This window comes from Anoplophora glabripennis, unplaced genomic scaffold (assembly GCF_000390285.2).
Source record: "Anoplophora glabripennis isolate ALB-LARVAE unplaced genomic scaffold, Agla_2.0 scaffold225, whole genome shotgun sequence".
NCBI lineage: Eukaryota > Metazoa > Arthropoda > Insecta > Coleoptera > Cerambycidae > Anoplophora > Anoplophora glabripennis.
In genome coordinates this window covers 672,573-691,606 of record NW_019416658.1, presented here as the reverse complement: position 1 = coordinate 691,606, position 19,034 = coordinate 672,573, and the positions used below count along the sequence as shown (strand labels likewise).

The 19,034-nt window shown below is 33.0% G+C and overlaps 1 protein-coding gene across 1 annotated transcript; it reads left to right on the top strand.

The window, feature by feature from the left end:
• The first annotated feature begins 688 nt into the window (after window positions 1–688).
• On the top strand, window positions 689–19,033 carry LOC108908033 (prostatic acid phosphatase-like). Its single transcript, XM_018711936.1, has 3 exons — window positions 689–864; window positions 17,834–17,932; window positions 18,043–19,033. The coding sequence occupies exons 1-3, from the start codon at window positions 757–759 to the stop codon at window positions 18,955–18,957; spliced, it is 1,122 nt and encodes a 373-aa protein (XP_018567452.1). The 5' UTR covers window positions 689–756; the 3' UTR covers window positions 18,958–19,033.
• Window position 19,034: the final 1 nt, after the last annotated feature.

Below are 19,034 nucleotides of genomic sequence, written 5' to 3'. Positions count from 1 at the left end.
GGCGGTTTTTTATATGTTCAACTGATTTCGGAAAGACTAAACATGCAGAATTTTTAATGAAAGACATCCTAGTTACCATGGGCGTAGCTAGGATTTTTGCTTGGGGTGAGCCCATGAGCCCAGTGCTACAAGTTCTATGGAGGTCTCTAAAAAAAACATCAACTTACTGATGTAAAATGTCAAAACCAAAATACTCCTTCGTTTGATTTAAAAAAAAGCCACCGATATGATATAATGACATGATTGGATTTTTTTTATGGAGGGGATCATCGTTCCTAGGTAAACATATACTTTTTTCTTATTTTGAAAGTATTTTCTGCTGTATTACACCCTGAAGAAAACTTGTGTAGTTGGTACAGTGAAGAGACGTTCTTCCTATCTTGCTTAGGTTTTCTAAAATCCTTGACAAAAAACTATTACAAATTCACATGCATGGTTATTTCTAGAGGTGCAAATATGTGGAAACGTAGTGTATGTTGACCGACGACAACGCGAGCAAAAAAAACCGGTTCATTCTTTGCGAACTTATTATATTAATAACTTTTTGCGTGCCGTATCAGAACAAACAATCCTTGACCACATTCAGTGCTTTCCACACAATTTTCAACCCCACCCACCCCTCCTTTGTTTCCCACGATATAAAATCTAAAAATTATGCTGAACGCGGTTACTTCCAATTATCTTTCCATCTAATCACTCCACACATATTTTATTGAGCACCTAGTTTCGTACTGTAGTTGTATCGTAATCGCAAAAATGAAAGCACTGTTTGTTGGAGTATTTTTTCTGGCGTTGCACTACTCTAGTGGTTTCGTTGTTAAAGCTAAACAGAGCAGTGAAAGCGAGCTGGTGGCCGTTGCAGTGGTAAGAGTTTTTTGTCGAAAATATTTTAATAACATGGGAATTTGTTTCTGTAAAAAAATGTGATCATGTACAATACAATGTTCCTCGTTACACAGGCATTACGAAGTATCCGGAAATTATCGGCGTAGATCGAATTGAAATGCAGTTGTTCATGGAGCAAATCGTTTATGAACGCTACTATTTGCAGTTTTACAAACATTGAGATACGTAATATTTAACACTGGCCATCTAAATTACCGGAACTAAGACCGATTTGTTTTTTGTGAAGTGTTCGGAAATATATTGCCTGATGTTACTTGTTTGTGGCGTAGTTCTTGTTTTTTCTTTGTTTATTTGTGTGGAAATAATTGAAAAATTAGTGAAATATACCCTGCGCCAAAATGTTCAGTCAACCACAAATCTCACACTTAAAAAAGCGGAAGAATAAGAATTATAAAACACACATCGCTATTGCATATCACGCACTCAATTAGTTTATTTTGTATTTTTTTTTATTTGTCTACTTTTTTTAGTGTGAATTATTTGGTTAGGCGAATCAATGTTACGCTGAATAAAAAAGCAGTTGAACCTCAGTTTAAAAAGATATAGCCGAAAAAACGATTTTTTCTGGTAAAAGATGTATGTATTTTGAAAAATAATTGCTACTTTAATCCATCATTTGAATATAAAGCCATGACCTACAAAAAATATAGGATCATATTACAACCTTTTCGCGGATAATCATTTATTTGCTCAACTTCCTCTTTGACCGGAATTTAATTTCACGAGTAACTATCTTTGATTAACGTTGTAGGTTTTGTTGCATCGAATAATATTTTTAATTCTAAATTTAAATCTAGCAATATACAATACGTCATACCACTGATATTTTATAATTATAAAAATATTTATGTTTAAAGTAGACGTTGTTTTCATAAAAAAAAAAACAATTGTTACGTGCGTTACGAGCTTCCGAAAGCAAATATTTATGTTAAAATTATCAGGTGACAGCCATTTTTTCTTTTAGTTCCGTTATATTTTTTTAATTTGATGTTCCATTGTTTTTCTAATTGCATATTATGATTCTGCCGGATTTTTTTATACACGTCTACATTGTTCGGTTCAAATATCATAACAGGAAACAAGTAAATCGCAATAAAACGAGAATTTTCTTATAAGTTTTGGTTATTATATTATTATTATTATTATTGCTTCTATCATTTTAAAAAATTTTTTTATTGGCACCCTTTTGTTAAGTGTTAAAACGCATCGTTTTCGAAGCACGTACAAGGTATTGATGATTAAAAATAGTAAGATTTCTTTATTGTCTACACGTTTTTTAACATACATAGGTCAAGTTGTTTTTGAAACAATGATAATAATTAATCAAGTAATCATGTTATCCGTGACTATAATAAAATATTATTTGAATTTTTTCCTTTGTCACATTTTACAATTTGAAATAAACTATATATTTTTATTTGAACTCCTTGTATCTCGTGAGTGTGTCGTAGAATCCATCATTAAAGCACAGCATTTGTGTAAACCAACAAATTCAGATGAGTAGAAATCGTAAGATGTTCATAGAAGAGCCGTTTTCAGGGTCTGCAACCCTCTACAATTCGCCAGCTGTGCGTGAATTTACGTTTCTGTGGATTTTCTAAAAACGTAAATGAGTACGTAATCTATCAGTGACGGGTCGCGAAAATTAAAATGATATGATAATGAAACGCGGAACCCGTATCATTTATAGCCCAGTCGGATTGTCATTTAACCAGGAAAAAATTAGGGACCACAATTTTATTGTTCTAACCTTTAGGGGGGGGGTCAATAGTAGTTTAAATTCAGAATCGCGACTGAATTCCACCCCTGTGTCAGCCGCCATCTTGAATTTAAGGTAAAATCGTTTTTGCTCAATATCTCGGCCATTTTCAACTTTACAAGAAAAATGGTATGAACTTAAGTTGTTCCAAATGCGATTTTTTACAACTTCTTTTATTACAAATTTTATCATGCGATCGATATTTTTCAAGTTAAGGGGGAAAATAGTGACAAAGTATAATTATTGAATTATCTCGTTTGTTATTGACTTTACGACATAAATATACATAAACAAAGTTGGAAAGAATTATATTTTCTACAATTTTAATATCTTTGATTTTTTCGCTACTACCAACATTTAAGGTCCTACGCCTATGGCAAGCCTAACTAAACTCAAGGGATCAACATTCCATAGGCCTGACGTCTCCGCAAGCGTAGGACCTTAAATGTTGGTAGTAGCGAAAAAATCTAAGAGATCAAAATTGTAGAAAATATAATTCTTTCCGACTTTGTTTATGTACATTTATGTCGTATAATAATATCAATAACAAACGAGATAATTCAATAATTATACTTTGTCACTATTTTCCCCCTTAACTTGAAAAATATCGATTGCACGATAATATTTGTAATAAAAGAAGTTGTAGGAAATCGCATTTGCAACAACTTAAGTCCGTAAAATTTTTGTTGTAAAGTTGAAAATGGCCAAGAAATTGAGCAAAAAGGATTTTTCCTTAAATTGTGGTCCCTAATGTTTTCCCGGTTAAGCCGTTTTTTTGTCTAACCCGACTGGAATATTATGCAAATCTTTACGAGATCTCAGAATCGGCCATCAATATATGAATTTTTGCTTTTCGCAAATTTCTTTCGAAAATTGTTCATCCAATTGAAAGTTTTTTATGAGGGTCTAGAATTCATCTCCTAAAAACGTTATAAGATGCCGATTTAAAACTTCTTGCTGTTTTGTTCCTATTTATATAGTTAATTTTTCGTAATATTGAAAATGCCTCTTTTTTGTACAATCAGTTGGGTGAAGTATTTGGAAACAAAAATTTTAAGAGCTAAAAATAAATACAGGGTGTTCTGAAAGTCCGTCAGAAAACTCCGGGACGTGATTCTACAGATTAAAATAGTGACAGTAATGAAATGTTTGTTCGAATTGTCGTATGTAACTATTGTAACTTATTTAATTCAAGTTCTATTAGTACGTCATTTCTCACACCCACTAAATAGATGAAGCTCCATTGGACTAGTCAGAGAAAAGTTTCATTAAGCACCGCTAGAGGGCACTTTACCTAGAACTCAAAATTTGTTTTGTTCATAACATTTTTCGCTGGCTAGATATCACAGAAATTTAAACATTATTGAAAAGAGAAACAATATCAGAAAAAATTATATACTCTTCAAGCCGGTAAATGTAACCGTTTACCAGGAAATCGTTATTAATGTGTTATTAAACATCAAATTTTTGATAATCCTTTCTGTAATTAATCAAATTGCAATGCTTCAAATAAATATCAATAGTAATTTTGATGTTACGAATTGTAATAAAAATTGTTTATGACCATAATATTTTTTTTTTCGGCTCTGTAATAACGTTGTGGAAAAATAAGCTGAGGATAATGAATATACTAATCATATTTTATTTACTAACGAAGCTGGTTTTACAAGAGATGGCATTACAGTATGGCAACTTGATTAATTGCAGAAAGAATGATCAAAAATTTGATGTTTAATAACACTTTAATAGAGATTAATAGCGATTTCCTGCTAAACGGTTACATTTATCGACTTGAATTGAGAATACATAATTTTTTCTGATATTATTTCTCTTTACAATAATGTTAAAATTTCTGTCATGTCTAGCATGAGAAAAAAGTTATGGACAAAACAAATTTTAAGTTCTAGGTAAAGTGCCCTCTAGCGGCGCATAATGAAACTTTCTTCTGATTGGTCCACTAGAGCTTCATCTTCGTAATGGGTGTGCCAAATGAGAAACCAATAGAACTTGAATTAAATAAGTTATTTAAATAGAAAAATTAAAAAAAAATTACTTTGACAAGCTGTAACTTGCAAACAATTGACAATTCGAAAAAAAATTTCATTACATACTGTTACTATTTTAATCCGTAAAATCACCTCCCGGAGTTTGCTGACGGACTTTCAGTACATCCTGTATATTATTATGCCCTTTTATCAATTTTCTGTGCAGAGCATGGAAATCGATGTTAATATATTTGATTATACGTATTTAATTTGTATCAATTATTTAAAAGTTTGACCAAATTCATATTTACAGCTTCAAGCCTGTACATCTGAACTTTAATCAACAGTATTTTTAGGAGATGAATTCTAGACCCTCATGAAGAACTTAATGAACAAATTGCGAAAGAAATTTGCGAAAAAAAATAATATATTGATGGCCGATTCTGAGATCGTGAAAAGGATTGCAAATATATTTGTGTTTTCTTATTTTTTACAATTTTTTCATTTTTCTTGAAGTTAAACCATTATGTTTTAAAAATGGATAGTTAGTATTGAATTATAATTTAAATAATCACTGGAGTTGTAAAGGGTGTTCTACAAACTCTATGACAAACTATGTTAGATGGTAGATGGGTTAATTTCAAACATTTTTTCTTATATGAACGTAGGTCCGATTCCTTTTTGTTTAGAAGTTACAAGCACTTTAAAAAATTTCATATTTCAAAGTAGCCTGATAAATAAAAATAATAGTTGCTATAACAATTATTATTTGTGTTTAAAGTTTAAACATTAGTCAACCTTTATTAACCAAATTAACAAATCTTAAGACTATAAAAATTGTTCAAAATGTCCACCCTCGCGAGGGTGGACATTTTGAACAATTTCCTCGGCTCGAATGCCAGGCGAACTAAAGATTCCGTCACTCGACGGAAGAGATTTCAATCATTTCTTATCTGGTTAGCTGCATCCTGAATTATTTCAAGTAACAGCTGACGGTTAGTGATTTCAACATGGTAGACAAATTGCTTCATATGTTCCCATAAATAAAAGTCCAAAGGATTTAAATCTGGGGAATGCGTTAGCCATGCTATTGCTCCAACAGGCAACGCTGCACATTTTGGCGATCAAATGGATGTAACATTTCTCTGTTCAATACACGCCATACAAAATACGGTGATAAATGAAGATTACTTGCTATACGCAGAACACTAATTGAAGAGTTATCATTGACAGCATCTATTATATCTTCTTCATTTTGTACATTCACTTCAATAGGACGAATGACCTTTTTTGGAGCAGAGTTACCTTATTCTCGAAGTCTACGAAATGATGCACTAAGAACTGTGTGGGCAGGTTGATGTCTATTTGGGTATCTTCGTCGGTATTCTCGGACTGTTTGTCTGGCATTCATTGGAATGCCCATATACAAAGACAATATTTGCATACTCGTCAGTTGTAAATAATTGCATTTTTTATATAGCACTTTAACGATAAGTGTCAAATGAATAAACAAATGACACAAATAATAATTATTGTTACAGTAATCATCATTTATATTTATCAGGCTACTTTGATTGAAATATGAAATTATATATGTTAAAATGCTTGTAACTTCTAAACAAAAACGAATCCGACCATCTGTCAAAGTTTGTCATAGGGCTTGTGGAGCATCCTGTATACATTATATTGTTTTTAGTCCACAAAATATTAATCTAATAATTTTAGTATTATTGAATTAAATGTTTATCACGATTCAACTTTAATATGCTTTCCGGCGCAAGTAACAAATTTTCTTATTACGGCCCTGATCAGCGCTTCTCTAGCCAAGGTCACCGAAACGGTTGTATGAGATCAAAGTGCCGACAATGGAGTAAAATTGCTGGTTTGAATATTTTGTGATTAACGTTTGTCCAAGCATTTTAGTTACACACTGTATGTTAAAAAACGAATCGTACAAATCAACTTGATGATATTTGATATTTCTTAGCATTTCCTTTGGTTTTACCAAATTTTAAACAATAATTTTCACATTTTCATATTTTTTTAGAAGCAGTGTATCTTATATGCATCTTAATAGTTATTTTAAAAAATTAACGTTATAGTTCTGATTTAGTTTTATTATCTTCTTGCTACACGCGTTCATTTTACTGATTTTATCTCCGATAAACTTATTGATTGATGTAAAAGGAAGGTCTCCCACTATTTTAATATCTATCACATCGTTTCCGAGATGCCTAAGTGGTGTTAAGGATAAAAAATAAACTGCAGAGCCTCACTTCGAGGATATCTGAAATGTCAAACAAACAGAAAATGTTATACCAGTAATGCTACATCTATTTATTTTTGAAACAATGATAATAATAATTCAAAGAATTGGATTATCTAACAAAATATTATTTACACGGTTTTCCTTTTATCATATTTTGCAATTTGAAATAAACTATATTTTTCATTAATTTTAAACGCTCTGTATATCATGTTATAAAGTCCGTCATTAAAGTTTGCCAATTATTTTAGTTACACCCTGTATGTTGAAAAATGAACCGTACAAATCATCTTAATGATATTTACAGAAACTCAGTATATCCTTTGGTTTTGCCAAAATTAAAGGAATAATTCTTACATTTGCATTATTTTTAGAAGCACTTTATCTTATCTGCATCTTAATCTTTATTTAAAAAGTGACGTTATAGTTCATGATTTGAATTTTATTATCTTCTTGCGACATGTGTTCATTTTACTGATTTTATCACTGATAAACTTCTTGATTTAAGTATAAGGAAAGTTCCCAATTCTTTGGTATCTATGACAAGTAACACTTTAATGATAAAAAACTGATAATGATATAGGGTGTCCCGTAATTAATTGCACACAGAGTAACAGGTGATTTGTGACGTCATAATAATTTGTACTTACCTTAGTCCAAAAGTTGATAGTAATCGAGTTACAGGGGGTCAAAATCAAAAATTGTATTTTCAATTTTTTAAAATAACCTTTTTGACATGAAAAATTAAAATTTTCTCATAACTTCGGCATATATTCTAGAGGGCGCCACTTACGGCGCCTCTCAGAACTTTTATAGTTCAGAATTTTTTTGCTACACACTGTATCTTATTTTCTGATAGCAACATCTCATTTTCTATCACTTTTACGTAAAATAGTTATACTTTCTTGATGTCGCTAGGAATTACCGTTCTCAAGATATTTGCATTTAAAGGATTCAATGTGATTTAAACTGTAGATGCACTTTACTAAAGTAGTCCTGCAAATAAAAACAGAAAACAACAGAGTTTTTCATTCGTAATGACCAGTTGCAACAATTTTTCCTGAGATGCGAGACATGATATGCGTTTATGCACAAGAAAATTTTTGTGGTAGACGTGCTCGTCAGACATATGGTTGTACCCTGATACCAAACCATTAAACTTTTAAAAATATGTTGATAGATTAACACAAACTGGAAAATTTCTTCCCAAGAGCCATATAGGGTGTCCAAAAATTATTAGTGTTGATGAAGAAGACGAAATAATTTTAGTTCGTATTGCTCAAGATCCTGGACTTAGTACAAGACGTTTGTCAGCAAGTACAGGGTCATTCACTATATTTTGACTCCCCTTTAACGTTTTTGCTTTAAGAGTGATAAAAAATGTGAAATATAAAAGCATTTTTTATGAATTTTTCGAAAATGATAGTAGAAATACAAATAAAGTCCAAACAAAAAGGCAGCGTGTTGTTAATTTAAATGGAATACCCTGTATATTTGCACATATTTGTATAGAACGTTCCTTGTCGAACATAGTCATAAGGGATTGTTTGGTCCATCTCTAACAATAAGCGAGATACTATTAAAAAACGAAAAGATGTTTTTTTTTTATTAAGAAAATAAGACATCTTATAATTGTTAGACCTCTTTCAGGCATTTCTGCCTTTTTTCCAATTACGTAAGGATTTACAGATTTAGTTATAGTATATTTTGATATATCGGACATTGATACGATCCAAAATGCGTATAGGTAATTTAACAAAATCTCACTAATTAGGTCGTTGAGAAGCCTAATTACTCATGAACAATGTTATATGGTAGGCCGTGACAGTGACAGGTAATGTCATGACAACATTGTTATTGTTTGATAATGCGTATTATTATTTAATTAAAATAGAATACACAGAAGTAGAAACTGAAATATTATTTAGAATTAAAATAGATTATGGAGAAAAACTTTTCTCTATTTTAATTCCTATAATATTTCAATTTTCTACTTCTGTGACCCATTTTAATTAAATAATAATATACATTGTCAATCAATAACAATGTTGTCATGACATTACCTATCACTGTCACGGCCTACCATATAACATTATAACATTGTCCGTGAGTAATTAGGCCTCTCACGGCCTAATTAGTGTGATTTTGTTAAATTACTTATACTTACGCATTTTGAACCGTATCAATGTCCGATATATCAAAATATATTATAACTAAATCTGTAAATCCTTACGTAATTGGAAAAAGGCAGAAATGCCGGAAAAAAGTATAACAATTACAAGATGTCTTATTTTCTTAATAAAAAAAACCTTCTTTTCGTTTTTTAATATGTAGTATCTCGCTTATTGTTAGAGATTGACCCAACAAACCCTATATGACTATGCTCGACAGGGAACCTTCTATCCAAATATGTAAAAATATACAGGGCGTTCCATTTAAATTAACAAAGTTAGCATCCGCGGCCATTTTCTTTGAAATACATTTGTTTTTCTACTGTCATTTTCGAAAAATTCATAAAAAATCGTGCAACTTTTTTATTTCACATTTTTTAAAAACAAAAGAGTTAATGGGGTGGGGGCTCAAAATATAGTCACACTTTCAACACGAATTTAAAATTAAAGTGTGGCGTGGGATCATACAAGATCGTTTACTGCGTCCAATTTATTGGTTCGTTCTCTACAGGGAAACTACGGCTAGTTGACCAACCCCTAGCAGTTCTGATCCGATGAATTTCAGCAGCACCGTAGATAACGAGTTTGGTATAACTCATGTCGATAAGGGAACGTTTTAAATGAATTTTTGTTTGTTGACAGGGGCCGGGTTGTCCTTTGAGCAAGGGTTCATAGCAGGTGTCTTCGATGCGTTGTGGTGACTTGTCTATACATAAACTATATTCTTCTAAATATTGGCATTCTTCATTATACCATAGGCTATTGGATAAGGGGGAATAATGGTGAAATTGATTAAAGGTTGTGGGATCAATTTATATTGATTATAATTTACATGATGAAAAATATGATAGAAAAAAATGCAACAGAAGTGAATCTTTGATTATAATAATATTTGTCCTGATAATAGATATAATTAAACAATTAACTTCTAAATTTAGTAATTGTTCAAATTTAATCTATACAGTTGAGTGGTCATTTGCCAAAATGAGAAAGTTGAACGGCATCGTTTAATAATTCTAGGTTAGTTATACACTTTTGTAATAAAATTTTGAACTTAATAGTATTGATTTTGCGAACATATAGACTAAATCTGGTAGAGATTTGTTTCTTATTTTCTAAAAGTTCCTGTGTGTTTTTTTTCAAAAGATTTTGTAATATTTTTCAAAATAGATGTAGGGGCATTAATTACTTCCTGAATTTGGTTATTCAATAATGTTTCGAACTTTGAATTTATTTCTTCCAAGTCGTCTGAATCAAGGGTACCCCATAGATATTTATTAACTTTATCTCCTAGATTAATTACGCCTCTTCTTGCGCGTGAGTGTGATTGGAATTTATTGAGCTGTAATTTGAACTCTCTTATATATTGATTTATTTCAATTTGTTCGTCTTGCGGAACTTGTTTAATTTGTATTTTTAATTCATTTAGGATTTGTATATACGGTTTCAATGAATATTTAGTGATAAAGGAATGAGAATGGAATGAGGACTTTACTTTTTAAACTAAAGAGTGTCGGTAGTAAAGGCGTTTTTATTTCTCCTACTTGGAGGGGGTAAATTTCTGGCAGGATAGCGACGTACAGTAGTAGAAGGTACATCTGAAACAGATTTATTTCTAGCATTCTGGTGTGACGAAATTTTTTGTCTAAGTCTTGTCTAGTAATGGTAGGGTGTACCTTTTCGTATGGAAGGGGTTGAGGTGGAGAATTTGGAGGAGTTATTTCGTTTTCTTCAGCTTCCTGAATTATAATTTCTTTATTTTATGATTTTGGATATACTTTCCTTTTTCTCTTAATTTGTTGTTTATGAATACGTCCTTTATTTGTGGTTACATGAAAGGGATAGTCTTGGGAAATTACTTGTCGTTTTGAAAACATAGGGCGTGATTTTGAGTAACCCGGGTTTTTAACATAGATTTCAGTGTCTGAATGAACGTCTACCGGTTCTTCGCGTTTTTCGTTTGCTTTTGTTATTGTTTTATCTTTTTGTTTTTCAATTTCACCGCGAACTTGAGTGTTTATCGTGTTTACGTAATTTTTATGTTGTTCACAATAATCGTTAATAATTTGTTCGTCTGACATGGCGAAAGGAGATAGGTTAGAGCCATATAAAATTTCAAATGGTGTTTTCTTTGTAGTGGAATGAATCGTATTATTATAAACTAACACACATAAAAGTATATTGTATTCTACATCTTTTGTCGAGTGCACAGGTGTTACTAGATCTAAATTTATATAATGGACTTTACAGAATTCTTTGAAAAGTTGTGAGAATTAAAAGCTTGTTCATTATCACAGACGATTTATTTTGGAAAGTTACAACAACTAGCAAATTTAAGAAAGGCATTGATTATGGCTAACGTATTTTTTGTTTCAATTTTTATGGCTTGGCCTAATTTGGAAAAAGGGTCAATTAATGTTAGGAATTTATAATTGTCGATAAAATAAATGTCCATGTGTAATTTCTGTAGTGGCTTTAAAGGTGTAGGAGTTAATTGATATTTAATCTTTACTGGGTTTCATATTTCGCTGACTGGCATGGCACACATTCATTAATGAAATTCTTTACGTCGTTATCTAACAAGGGCCAGTAAGATAGTCTTTTAATAGAGGCTATTGTTTGATTAAAACCACGGTGTATTTGTTTGCCTTGATGATGATAGTGCATAATTCTTCTTTGTTCCATGTTATCGGGGATGTCCTCTAATTTTACATGAGATATGATAAAGTTCTTAGTTATTTGGCTAGCAAAGCATGATTTTAAAATGTTAACAATTTTTCTTTCTATATTTAGATTCTGAAAATAGAAACAATTTAATTCATTTAGATTGAGAAAAGGTTTAATAAAACAACGTTTCTTCGTCCGAATTGGTAGTTTCCAAAGTAATCTCTTCCACTCGGTGTTTATCGAACAAAAGTTGAAAGGAAGAAGAATTTATTTTTATATTTTCAGAAATTCTTAATTGATTTTTATAGTCATTTACCGGTTTTTCTGTAATAGCTATAGTAAAAACGGGTTCTTCGTGGAATGAATGGACTATTGTAAAATAGATGTTATTGTTGGTATTGTTACCTTTTATACATGGGTCATCACAAAACAGTTATCTCGACAACAGCCGGGTCATTCGTCAGAAATTAAGAGGGTATATGAAACAAATAACAAAATTACTGATCTGTCAATAAAAACAAATAAAAAGGTAACTCACCGGGGGGTTTCACTCCCCCTAACCTTAGGATTTAAGGTATATCTTTCCATACGTTTCCATTACATTAATTAGCAACTGTGTATCATTCTTTCTTCAACAACTAGCTAGTGTCACCTGAAATAAGTCGAGGCTCCCCCGGACGCCAACTAGTTGGCATCCCAACTACCGGGTGTGTGAGTCACACTATTATTATTATGTCACCTACTCAACACCACCCAGTATGTGTCAATCAAAGCGCAGGTAAGACCCCGTAGAACTTACAAGACACACTTTGAAGGGACCACAGCCATAAAGACGGGGAACACGTGGCATGCCCTGGGGTTTTCAAAAACATAAACGAGTATGGCATATTAGGTACTCACAAATTCACAAATCATTAAACAAATATATTCAAGCTAGCACACAGATAACGAGCGTTCAAATAAAAACGTGGTCAAGCTGGTTCTGAAAATTTGGACGTAGGGCGTAGCGTATAGCAAATGAAGTTAAACGTCATCTGTCAAAGCGCTGTATCGCCGCTTTGTTATTGAAACTGACAGCTGCTATATAGCTCGTTGAGAAATGAGGTTAAGTTGGTCGCTATAATCTACGCCCTACATCCAATGTGTCAGAGCCAACTTCGACCACGTTTTTATTTGAACGCTCGTTCTAATCGACCTTATTCGGGCGCTGACCAGGCACCACTGTCTCAAATAACACCCTCTCTGTTTCGGCATCCTTAGCTACATCTTTGTATATACCCATAAATTACATTATTCAAGGGCACATAATTACTTGGCTGGCGCATTTCGTGTGAAAGCTGAGGCCTGATTCAAAGCAACCACGCTAGTTTCATTTCATAATTAAATATATATTGATTCGCATCATTACAATACTTTAAAAATAACCAAATGTTACACTATTTGATCTTGGGGTAGATTTTGGGCTATGTCTTCTAGTATCTGAGGGTCTGGGGTAGAATTTTGATTTAGCATATCGTCAATGTCTAAATCGTCTAGGTCGTCTGGAATGTTAACAATCATTGATTGTGTATCTTCTATAGGATTAAATTCTTCGATTTTATACGTGATAGAGCATCGGCTACTTTATTATTGGTACCAGGTTTATATTTGATTTCGTAATCGTATTCAGAAAGTTTCAATTTCCAACGTACTAATTTTGATGAGGGGTCTTTAAGATTAAAAAGCCACTGAAATGGGCGGTGGTCTGCGTAAATAATAAACTTTCTACCGAAAAGACATGGTCTAAAATTTTGTACTGACCAGACTATGGCGAGTAATTCCTTCTCTATAGTAGAGTAGTTAATTTCATGTTGATTTAAAGTTCTTGACGCATAACAAATAGGCTTCGAATTTTGAGACAGCACGGCCCCTAGTGCGAAATTTGAGGCGTCGGTAGTGAGTTTGAATGGTTGTTCGTAATTTGGGTATTGTAAGATTGGGTCATTAGTTAAAAGTTTTTTACATGATTCAAAACAATTAATAAATTCAGGGGTGTGAACTATCTTTTCTTTCTTTTTAAGACAAGATGTAAGGGGTTTTGTTAATTTAGCGAAGTTATAAATGAAGAGCCGGTAAAAACCTATTAAACCTAAAAACGATTTAATTTCCTTTTGAGTTTTGGGAATCGGGAAATTTTGAATAGCATGAATCTTTTTGGCATTCGGTTTAATTCCTTCTGGAGTTACGATATGTCCTAAAAATTCAACAGTTTTTGCTAAAAATTCACATTTATCTAACTGAATTTTGAAATGATGATCGGAAAGACATTTAAGAACTAGTGATAGGTTTTGGATATGTTCTTCGAGCGTGGATGAAAATATGATAATGTCGTCCATGTATACTAAACAGATGCGGTTTTGTAAATTTCGTAACACGTCGTCCATACAACGCTGGAAGGTAGAGGGTGCGTTCTTTAATCCAAAGGGCATTCTACAGTATTCGTAGTGTCCATTTTCTACTGTAAAGGCGGTTTTAGGAATGGAATTTTGTTCTACCTCGATTTGATGAAAACCGGAAGCAAAATCTAATACCGTAAAATATTTAGCATTACCGAGTTTGTCCAGAATATCTATAATAATAGGTAGGGGTTATATATCATTAATTGTTTTTGCGTTTAGATCCCTATAGTCGATAACGAGTCATCATTTCTGTTTTCCGGAAGCGTCTGATTTTTTTGGAACAACCCAAATGGGGGATGAATAAGGGCTGTGTGAAGGTTTAATAATTCCGTCTTCAAGCATTTGAGATATTTGGTTTTGGACCTCCTGCTTGTGTATATAAAGGTATCTATAAAACTTTTTATATACTGGTTTTTCGTCTAATGTTTTTATTTCATGCTTTACTTTACTTGTGAAGGTTAGTTTATCGCCTTCTTGATGGATAATGGAGGGGAATTCAGAAAGAGTTTTAAATAACAAATGCTTGTTTTGAAAGTTTAAATGGGATGTTCTAATTAAAGAATTTAATGTATCATAGGGAATTGTGGTAGATTTAGTATTATTTTGGAAAGGTCCGTTTATAAAATTACTATTTCTTTGGACGAAATAATCGGAAAGGAGATGAAAATGGTATAGAATTATATTCTAAAATCACATCTGGGTATTATCCGAGGCTACTTTCTGAAAATTTTCGTCTATTTAATTTTCATTAGAATTTGGTGAATAGTTAGTTTGATTTGTGCTGCTAACAAAATTAGGTTGTTGAGTTTGGAATTTTTGGAAATGGTTGGTTGGTAAGGCATGAGTGGGTTGATAGTAGTGATTTGGTCTTGGTGCGTTTATTCTAGGTTTTTGTAGAAATATTTTTTGATTTGATATTCGAGAAGATTCTTCAAATTGTTCTTCCACAGTAACGGCTTGTATCGCCTCAGTAATGTTTGTGATATACTTATCTAGTTCTAATTAATTGTTTATATTGAATGGGTAAACAACGCGTATATGTCTCTAGGGCCATTTCCGCATAAATATTTACTTGAGCTTGTTTTTCTTCAATGGGCCGATTTTGTTCATTGATTTTTGCAACTAAATTACTTAAAATGCTCATGATCTCTTGGCTTAAATGCTTTGGTGATAATTTACTAACCGGTTGAATGTAAATAAATTTATTTTGTAATGAAGAGATACTATCGCCATCTCCAAATAATTCTAACAATAGTTGTTTCAACGCGTTCCAATTATCTAATTCTAATCGGCAAGATATGGACAAATCTGCTTGTCCTATTAATTTAGCTTTTACAGATGAAAGAAGAAATGATTTAAAAGTTTAGTTTTCTGATGGAAAAGCAAAAAAGAGTTCGTCAGCAGCACGAATAAATTTTTGTAGGAGCTGGGGATTTTCTCCATTAAATTTTGGAATATTCTCAATGTACATACGTACAAGAGCGTAATCTACAGGTTGATTCATTTCTAATTTGTTTTCCGGTAGAGGATTAACAAATAAAGTAGGTGTAACTATATCTTCTGTTTTAGAGGTACTGGGGAAAACGATTGGCTCGTCCAATTCTTGGTTAAAACGACTCCGTCGAATTAACGGAACTTTCGGCATTAAAAACTATTTAATTATTGACTTTCTGTTTTAATTGTATCTAAATTTGTTGTACTTAACTTAGTAACTAGTTTAGGTAATTCCTCGTTTTTGCTATAGAGAAATTGCAATTGTCTTTCACTAGAATTTTTGAAAGGATTAAATTGTTTATTCTTTCTCTTTTTCTCAATTTCTTTATTGATTACGGCAATTGTTTTTGCATCTATGACTACTTTCATTGATTTAACGTTAATTTTACAGTTTGAGAAACAACCACTTATTTATTTATTTGTTTACTTTTCAAAAAAAATAAAAATTCTTAATCAAGATAAAATTTTTATCTTGTAGTCTCAACGTTGGCTCACTTAACTCTGTTAGGCCTCAATCTGCCTACTACTAACAGAATAATGCTTCGTTACTAGTGTGTTGAATATGGTAGCAAAAGTCTTAATTCTAGTTTCTTAAAATTAATGGAAAATAAATTCACTTCTGTTAGCACTGTAATTATAGGACTTAGGAAACGACTTATTTTTGGAAATACAGCAGAGCCTTGGTGTAGACAACAGGTTTCATAAAGTTTAGTCTTCCTGTGCAGCGTTTCTTCGTGTGTTTCTTTTCCGGAAGTTGTGGCTCTAGGAACTTGAAGAATACAGCAGCAATGAACAGGTTCTTCTTGTTCTTCAACTAGAATGGCCTCTGGTACAGAATTCTACCGACTGCGACAGTTATTGGTTCGTTCTCTACAGGGAAACTGCGGTTAGTTGACCAACCCCTAGCAGTTCTGATCCGATGAATTTCAGCAGCCCCGTAGATAACTTAAATTATAACAAGTTTTGAACAAACACTTTTATTTGTCTAATTACAACTAACAACGTGAAGTTTGAATCTATATTCGTCCTCCTGAGCGGTTGGTTGGGTTTTTATATGATTTATTATCAGCTAGCAACTCAGCAGGCGATTTTCTATTGTCAGCATAATAATAAAAGACACTTATAAGTAAATAGTAGTTATAAAATAATATACAGATACTGTGAAAATATATATATACACGGTGATTGGATAACATCCATATGAAATACCACCAAAATCTAAAACGTAATTCTTATTTAAATTTCCTGCGACCCGAGCTTTTTTGATGAAATGGATACTTGCCTTTAAACATCAGACAGAGCAGGTCGTTCAAGCAGGACGGGGCGCCAGCTCACTATTCTCGTGAAATATGCACTTATTTAAATGACCAATTTCCTCATCGATGGATTAGAGGAAGTGAATTCCGATGGCCACCTCGCAGTTCTGATTTAAATCTTTTGGATTATTACGTGTGAAGCCATTTGAAAGCATTAATCATATTTTTAAAGTCTGTAAATCTTTAACAAAAAGAATTAGAAAATATATGGAAGTAGACGGAGGTCATTTTGAAAATTCAATAAAATAATTCACGGTTATAGTGTACTGTTCAGTTACGTTTATGTTGACAATTTTGCTTTTGATTAAATAAAAATTAAATTTCTTCTCTAACTTTCTTGTCATACATTGAATTTTTTAAATGCAAATATCTCGAGAACGAACGGTAATTCCTAGGACGTCAAGAAAACACAAGAATAAATGTTATTTGTTCTTGTGCAGAAAGTATAATTTTCTTATGTAAAAGCGATAGAAAAAGAGATGTTGCTATCAGAAAATAAGATATGGTGTGTAGCAAAAAATGTCTGAGGGGCGGCGTAAATGGCACTCGCTAGAATGTATGCCAAAGTTAAGAGAAAATTTGAATATTTCATGCCAAAAATCCCCGTAATACCAAATTTCGTTTAAATACATAAATTATTTCGAAGGTCATTTGAAAATATTGAAAATAAAATTTTGATTTGGACACTCTGTTACTATCAACTTTTGGACTTTTGTCCAGATCACATTATTATAACGTCACAAATCATCTGTTACTGTGTACAATTCATTACCAGACACTCTGTACTCATATTTAAGATATTTTAGTAATATCGATCTAATCATTTTTTAGCTCTACAGACACGGCGACAAAACTCCAACGACATCATTCCCAAACGACCAATACTTCGACCTCTCATACTGGCCCATGGGCTTTGGCCAACTAACCAATGTAAGTACCTGCAGGTAGTCAATCATGCTTACACATGTGTATTGCTGGTTGCCTACTTTTGCAACGCTCACTACCTTGAATATTATTTATTGAAAGTTCTTTCCTTCCAGAATGGCAAGAAACGCCACTACGAGCTGGGGAAATGGTTCAGGAAGCGGTACGCTTCTTTCCTTCCCGAGGAATACAACGCCAAAGATATTTACGTCTTCTCGTCAGACGTAGATCGCACCCTGATGTCCGCCCAGGTAAATTTAGCAGGTCTATACCCGCCCAAGGGTGCCCAAGTGTGGAACGAGAACCTGCTGTGGCAACCCATACCCGTCCACACCATGCCAAAGAAAGAGGACCAAATTCTTTACATGGAAAGGCCTTGCCCGAAGTACAAGAGACTGTATAATGAGACTTACAAGAGCGACTTCTTTACAAAAATCGACGAAAAGTACGCGGACTTTTACAAAGAAGTGTCTACCTTGACAGGCTGGGAAATCGACGACGTTCATTACTTCGCTCAACTCCAGTCTGTGTTGTACGTTTATACTAACCACAACAGCACTTACTTACCCCCGTGGAGTTCTTCCATGGACCAAGACAAGCTCAACTATTTGGCAGGTTTAAACTACGCGAGGTACACGTTCACAGAAGACCTGAAGAGACTCGGTGACGGTCCCTTCTTCGATAACCTCTTCACCAAACTCGACAAGGTGCTAGATCCTGCTCAAGCGGCTCCAAAGTTCTTGATGCTTTCCGCTCACGAGAGTACTTTGTCTTCGGTACTGAACGGGATGGGAGTTTTTGATAACAGAGCACCAGAATTCGCGTCTTGTGTCATTTGGGAGGTGAAAAAGGACACCGGTGGCGACCACTACGTCAATTTATTCTACAAGAAAAACAGCAGTGACGCCTTGGACCAACTGCAACTAGACGGTTGCGATATGGACTGTAAATATGAGAGTTTTAAAAAGACGTTGAGTCCGATTACTTTAGATTTAAAGTCGTGGGATGATGAGTGTGTGAGGAGTGATTAGAAATAGGTGTAATATATTTTATTCAATTTGTACAGTACTTGACTAATAAATTACAAAAAAAAAAGATTTCTCTTTAC

Excerpts from the sequence above, each read along its gene's own strand:
- LOC108908033 (XM_018711936.1), top strand. The coding sequence starts at position 757 with ATGAAAGCACTGTTTGTTGGAGTATTTTTTCTGGCGTTGCACTACTCT. Across the intron at positions 865-17,833 it reads AGCTGGTGGCCGTTGCAGTG|CTCTACAGACACGGCGACAA; the intron begins GTAAGAGTTTTT and ends ATCATTTTTTAG. Across the intron at positions 17,933-18,042 it reads GCTTTGGCCAACTAACCAAT|AATGGCAAGAAACGCCACTA; the intron begins GTAAGTACCTGC and ends CTTTCCTTCCAG.